At 28.4% G+C, this 7,291-nt stretch overlaps 1 protein-coding gene across 2 annotated transcripts in view; it reads left to right on the top strand.

Moving 5' to 3' along the window:
- Nucleotides 1-7,291, top strand: part of Synd (protein kinase C and casein kinase substrate in neurons protein Synd) — a 40,682-nt gene that overhangs the window by 32,924 nt on the left and 467 nt on the right. For both annotated transcript variants that reach the window (XM_014418687.3, XM_014418686.2), the window contains 2 exons: nucleotides 241-398; nucleotides 1,133-1,293. In XM_014418687.3, the coding sequence (XP_014274173.1) occupies nucleotides 241-398; nucleotides 1,133-1,293 (319 nt within the window). The remainder of the gene's footprint in view (nucleotides 1-240; nucleotides 399-1,132; nucleotides 1,294-7,291) is intronic.

The raw sequence follows: 7,291 nt of genomic DNA, 5'->3' as shown, positions 1-7,291 counted from the left end.
AACCCTTTAATTTGATTGCATCATTGTTGTGGTGCAAGTTTCTTAAAACATTAGCTATCATAAATGTGGTGGAATTTCTTAAAACTGGAATAATATATATATATTATAAATAAGTTTTAGTTTTTTACTATTTCTAATGTTATCATGTATGAATACTATTTGTCCTCTATCTTTTTTTACTTTATGTGTATATGTATGTATTTATACAAATATGTATTTTATTTATTAATTTTTCTTTAGGACTTTTCTTCTGTCAACAGTAAGGTTAGTTTGCAAAAGAAAATGGGCATGCATGTGACAAATTCTTGTGTCATTGACACTAATGAAAATGGAGCTGAAAATACCAAGCTTAGTGATAATAAGAGCAGTCAAAACAACAGGGGGAGTAATCATAATTTGTGAGTATTTAAAATATTTATTTAATGTAATAGTTATATTATTATATTTGTTATAATAGTAAATATATTTAAAAAATGAGAGAAATGCTTTATTTAACATTATGCCATGCTCTCCAAATGAAAACTTGTTCTGTTGTTTGTTAACAATTTTAGTTCTATTGTAACAAAACCAGACTTGAATTAATTAATAAATAATTCATTGTATTATTTTATTAACGTATTATAAAATTATATTATATTATTTTATTAATAGTATTAATATTGTGATTCAAAAATAATGTCAGCATATTCATTTCTTTTATTTGATAATCTGTATTAATTGGTAATTTCAACTAGATAATTTAATATCAGAATAATATGTTATATTTGCTAGGTTCCTATTTTCTAGTTTTAACCCAGGGAGGAGGAGGGGGTTTTATAACTCCCTGTTACAACTGGGTTGTAAAACCCCCTAAATTTTAAACTTTTTCAATTTACTTTTAAACAACCTTTATTCTACAGTTAGTTGCTTAACATTGAATGATTGGTTAACATAAATTCAGTCCTGGAATTGAGTCGAAGTTGACTATGCATAAAGCAACAATTTTTACCAACTTTACCGAGAAATTTAATACAATGACTTAAACATCCATCAGTACAAGGAAAAATTTATAAATTGGAAAAGTCAGGAACTTTCTTCAAGCTATTTTTCTATATATTCTATATTAATTAATAATTTTGTTTTATGTCTGAAGAAATGATAATAACCAAGGAAGTGGTGAAGTTAATCCATTTGAAGAAGATGAATGGGATGATGGTAGTGAAGCTTTAGTTGATAATGGTGAGCCTGGAATTCCTGTGCGGGCTCTATATGACTATGAAGGAGCTGAAAGTGATGAACTTTCTTTTAAGCAAGGTACTTTTTTTTTTTTCTATTCGTAGTATCATTCAACATATATAGATTGTCAATACCATTATATCTTAATATTTAATGTCATATTTGTAATAAACTATTCCTAATCCTCCATTGATTAGAGCTTCTCTAGCCACTGGACCCACCTCACGTTATTTTCTTTCATTTGTTTATATTTTTTTTTTCCCTTCACTCACATCCATTAGAACCATCAAATTGACATTCTATTTTTATTATATGATCTATTATGAAAAGAGTCTTGAACAGAAAACAAACCTTAAATATAAACATTGTTCAATCAGTATTTCAAATTGTATTTAAATTGGTTTAAGCAAATCAAGTTTAAAAATAGATCATAAATTTCATATTGTCTCTAGCCTAATCTTAGGTCTGTTGAAGTGTTGCAGTCATATCATTGTTATTGGTGAAAAAACAAAAAAAGTCATAAAATATTGAGGTTGTTAGTTTTTATTTTTTACTTACAAGTAATATGAGTATATACAAGTAATATAAGTATATTTGTTACATATAAATACAAGAAAAAATAAAAGCTACTGCTCCAACTTATACATTCAAAAAAACCTTACCTGACAGCTAGAAATTGAACATTTTGTATTTCTAGATAAATATTTTATCAAAATTAAAATAAAAGGTACTCACTGAATACAAAATTTGATTGATTAGTTTGGTAAGGTACACCTAGCCTCTATAAATTGGGTTCCCTTTATTAGATAAAAAAACCTGGTAGTTGAGTGTGATTATGAACAAATCACCTCCTTGTACAATTGTTGTTCAAGAAACAGTACTTTCTAAAAAAGTACTGAACACCTGAACCCATCATGGTTTGTAGCGGTTCAGAGGTTTTTTTGTTTATACTGGGTGTAGCCAATTTTCTCATTTTGTATTTTGTTCAATACTATTAGTTGTTAGGTCCTAGTATTTTTTATATCCTTCCTTAATTCTATAATTATTTGTTCAATATTTTTTTTAATTTTAATAAAATTTATTTTGGATAAAATACATGTTATATGAATAAATAAATTTCTGTGAAAGGGTTTTACTACCAGAAATTGTAGGTCTCATGCATTTTACAATCAATGCTGATTTTGGAACCCAAGTGCAATAGAAATATTTAAGTACAAGGTTCTAAAGTGAGTCAGTACTGCATAGTGCTATTTGTTTGGTTGATTTCACTCAAATTTTGATTCTCTTTTATTCTTTTTCTTACTGGCCTCTTAGTCACATTTTTTTTCTCTCTTTCAACTACCAAAGTATTTTTAACTGAGGTGTAAGTGAAAGTTCAGCTTTACTTCATTCATAATGAACTCATAAAAAATTATTACAAAAATAAGAATTCCGGTTTGATTATTAATTAGATTCCTATTTCCTCTATTATATTGTTTACAGTAATTAGTGGTATTATTTAAATATATTGGGCTGATTAATTTATTTGCATCACTGCCATTGAGTTTTGAACATTCAAATATTCTCTGGCTTCATTGGCCACATGATTTTGCCTTCTTGCAGTCTTGGTCTCCCCACTCGGTGACAACTTGAAAGGGGGTCTTTTAGAATCCTGTTTGGATGGAAATAGTCGACCGCTCTGGCAAGATATTCAAACCATCTGAGCCTTTCTAGTTTGATTGAAAGGGAGATATCCTGCTCATGAAACAAATTGTGCAGCTCCTTATTGCTTCTTCACCTCCATTCATTATTTTCATTAACATTTTTTCATTTTTATCAATAATAAATATTGATAAAGAAAGCATGGGGCTAATTAGGATAGTGCCAACCCATCCCTTCCTCCAGGATCCTGGCTAACCCCTTTCAATCAAACTTAAACTGTTAAGGCCCTAAGTTTAATTTGTTTTTAATCTAATTTTATTTCTCTTTCCTTTCCAATTGACTTTTTTTAGATGCTATAGGTTATTTTATCTTTTGTTTAAAATTTATCAGCCTTAAACGAGAACAAGATGGACTTATGCACTTTTTAGACTCCCAAGAAATGTAGAAGAGAGTGATGTCTCCTACCACAGTACCGGGAAGATACTCGAGATGTGTACTGATTCATGAAGTTTCCCAATGCAAATCAGTTAATACATGGTTTTAACCCTTTAATTTGATTGCATCATTGTTGTGGTGCAAGTTTCTTAAAACATTAGCTATCATAAATGTGGTGGAATTTCTTAAAACTGGACATTTTGTCGAGTTTACTGGTGACCGTTGTGATTAAGACCTGTCTCGAGAATTCACTGTACCCAGTTTTTGCCTCTACTGTATCTGATGCAGTACTAGTTAGAAGAAGGGCCTGTGATTGTAGCTTCATCTGCTGTTGGACAAAATCCACAAACTCTTCCCAAGCTGGAATTTCATTATGATTCCTGTTCCATTTCAAAGGCTTTCCTAGTTTTGTTATCTAATAACCTAAGCACCAAAATATTTAATATAAAACCCAGAAGATCGCTCAATCCAAGCTTGAGAAGTTCTCTTTTAAACAATTCCATTTAAATTATCACTGTCATGTTTAAGGGACTTGAAAACCTTGAAATTTTGCCAAACTGCAATTTCCCCAGAAAATAAAGGAATATTAATGGTGGATAATCGAAAGGTATTATTAAATGCCTCATAATAACTATTATTTCTTACATCATCCTTAAGTATTTTTAGTTTTTCCCTTGGGGTATTTAATTTTTGTCTAAGAGAATTAGCCAAGAAATGCTGTTTCAAACTACTCACATGTCTCGTCGATGTGTGATAGACTTGCTGCGAATAGGGATCCTCGCGTAGGACCGGTGGGTAAATTACACCTTATATAGGTGGTCGCCTTGATATCACTCTGCCAAATCACTTAACTGCTCCCTTTAATCAATAAATTTAGCTTTCTTTTCATCCCTTTGATTTTGACTCATAGTCATTTTTAATTTTTAAAATTTAAAAAAAAGTTGTAAGATCAAAAAATACTGGTTTCATTTTTTAATGATAGATGGAGGACTTATGTTCAAAATTGAAAACCCTCAAAAGAACCAAAACAATACAGAAAAAGAAAATAAGCTTTCCAACTGTTAACAGAATGTATTTAATATATAAAAAAATAATTAAATAAAACAAACAATACAGTCCTAGTATCAAAAAATTCGAGAATATATATGTACAAAACTAAAAGATATTTTTCCCTAATTAGAAAAATTAATTAATAAACAACGATAAAAAATAGGTAAACGATTAATTTAGCTTACTTTCTAATTTTATAAAATAGAAAGAAAGAAGAAACAAAATAAATAAATTACTTGTTAATTTTCTATATTTATCAAATGAAAACCAAGAAAAATTGACTTGACCAAGATATATAATATATAAGACCCACTAATATATACTAACATTAATTAATATTTATAGAAAAAACTCAGAGCCTGCTAATCATAAATAACAAAAGTCATTCACAGAAGGTTGGTTAATTGTGTGTGAAGGTTCCGATTGTAGGTGTTACCTCAATGCACTAATATTTGTCAATATGCACATATCGAAATAATACAGGAGTACAGACAGCTCTTAATAGACTACTGCTGACATAAAAAAATAACGGAGAGCCAGTGGGTGGTTTGAGACCCTTCAGGTGGGTGAATGCACCAGATCCAACATAGATCTGGTACTTCAGAAAATTCGTGGAAGGCTGACTCAGAGGTGTTTATCAGCCTGTATTGAGGCCTTAATCCTATTGTAGTTGGTATTGTTGTGGGTTCATATAAACACAAAGGTATATTAGTGATATATACATACAATAACAAATATCTTATGTGTCTATAATTTACGTTAAGACTTCAAATAATTTTTAATTTTAAAGTTTTATCAAAAACAAATTTAGCTTTGGCCCTTAACAGAAACAATAGTTGATAATGCAATAAAATGATCTTATAACAACCTCCAAACGACAGTACTATTTAATTGAATTTTAAATTTTTATTTCACAAATATAATATATATTTAATAATAAATGATATACATATTGATGGCAAATCATCTATTTCTTGTGCATACGACAAAGTTAAAAATTTTCATTGTTTATATACCCCTAAAAAGTTAATTCAAGATCATCTGATTTGCCGTGTGTGTGAGAGAGAGAGAGGGGACAGAATGTTGAGGCCCTAACTCTTCCTCCTCTTATTTGTTGCTCCATTTCAACTAATTTCCAAGACCTAATATATTTTCCACTTATGAAATATTTATAAGCTACTTGTAGGTAATTTCAATCCTAATGAATATTAAAAAAGAGTATTTAACAAATCCTATTTTTATGTAAAATATCCTATATTTTATGTAAAATTTATATAATATGCTATAGAAATTGTGGATAAAGACCAATAGTATATTGTTCATTAGTATTTTAAATATATAATAATTTATTTCTTATAAATCATAATCAAAATATTTACACATACATAGGTATTTGAAAGATATTAAGAAAATAATTTTTCGTGGAATTTTAGTTATTCCTGTTTTATGGTTGCGTGATACTTGGGACCTACAATTTCTAGTGGTAAAATCCCTTCACAGAAATTTGTCAATTTATATAACATGTATTTTACTCAAAATTAGTTGTATTTTATTGTCTATAGATATGAACATTAGTATAAACCACAAAATAGTATTTAGTGTTTTTTTTTAATGTTGAGTTGGTCTTGGATTAGGTGTTATTTATGTATTTTTGTCTGTATTAAATTTTTTGTGCTATAACTCTTTACCTTACTACAGAAATATATTCTTTACTACAAAAGCTTATTTCTTGATGTGTCTTTCTAAAATGTAACCTGAATTAGAAACCGCCAGTCTGTGTTTACATTCACAACCATTTTGGAATCTTTTTTTTGTCCTGGTGTTCTTTTCTAATAGAACCTAACTTTTTTCTATTTTTATATCTAATTGGTCACTACTGACCTATTATCTAGTTGCTTTACCGTCTCCCTATAATCTTTTTTTCCTTAACTTTTCTGAACGCAGTTTTTAAGCTGAGTGAATTTGTTAAAATTTAATTATTTATTTGACTCTATGTACACTTCAGATGTAGTTTTTCAAAGCACAGAACTTTTAGTTGAAAAAATTACTATTTTATGTCTTAATTTTGGCAAATATGGAAACTACTATTCTTATGAAAATGATTATTGTGAACTAATTCAAATTGGATTTAAATAGAACTAATTGACATCTTTGAGTCTATAAGTTCCTGAGATATCAAGCTTTTCTGAATATGACTCATTTTCGACAAGTGTAGTCTATGTTAACAGGGTGTCCAGAAAAAGTGAGGGAATATATTTTCTGGAAAAAGTCAAGACATTTGAAAAAGCCTGGAAAACTGCTGCAGTGGGAAAGTTCACTGTTAAAACTAAAAAATGGCGTGAATTATTAAGCAAATGTTTATTATTTAAATCAATAATTTATTAGATCAATAATTAACAAACCATATCAAAATATTTCTGTTTCTCCCTACTCTCAATTCAAAGTTTAACTGTATCAACATTTTATAAGTTCTTTTAATAAGTTAAAATGATATTAGTGAATAGTGTGCAATCTTTAATATTTGATATATGTCTGATAAAGTAAAAAATATTATTGGCTCGCTTAAATTTTGCTTGATCATGGAAAAATTTGAAAAAAAAAACTTGAAAAGTCAGAGAATTCCTTCAAGCTACTTTGCTAGACACACACACATACACACTTTTTTTTATTTATTAATTTATTCCAAATTAGATACATTTTTATAATTTGGGCTGTAATTTTTATATTTTCCAAAAATTTAGTTGTTTTCCTGAAAATTACACTCTAAATTCCATCAATATTAAGCAAACTGCTATAAAATTAAACACATCTTCCGGTTCATTCATATAAATAAGCATAGTTTTCATGTCATAGGATAAAACCAATAAAACAGTTGATTTTTTGAGAACTGTAATATATTCCATAATTTATAATTTATTTTTCTATTATTATCATTTACATGTTACATTCT

The sequence above is a fragment of the Halyomorpha halys genome, unplaced genomic scaffold (assembly GCF_000696795.3).
Source record: "Halyomorpha halys isolate HHAL.00 unplaced genomic scaffold, Hhal_1.1 Scaffold207.1, whole genome shotgun sequence".
Taxonomy (NCBI): domain Eukaryota; kingdom Metazoa; phylum Arthropoda; class Insecta; order Hemiptera; family Pentatomidae; genus Halyomorpha; species Halyomorpha halys.
Note: the sequence above shows the minus strand (reverse complement) of the source record. Positions and strands in the feature narration are given on the sequence as shown.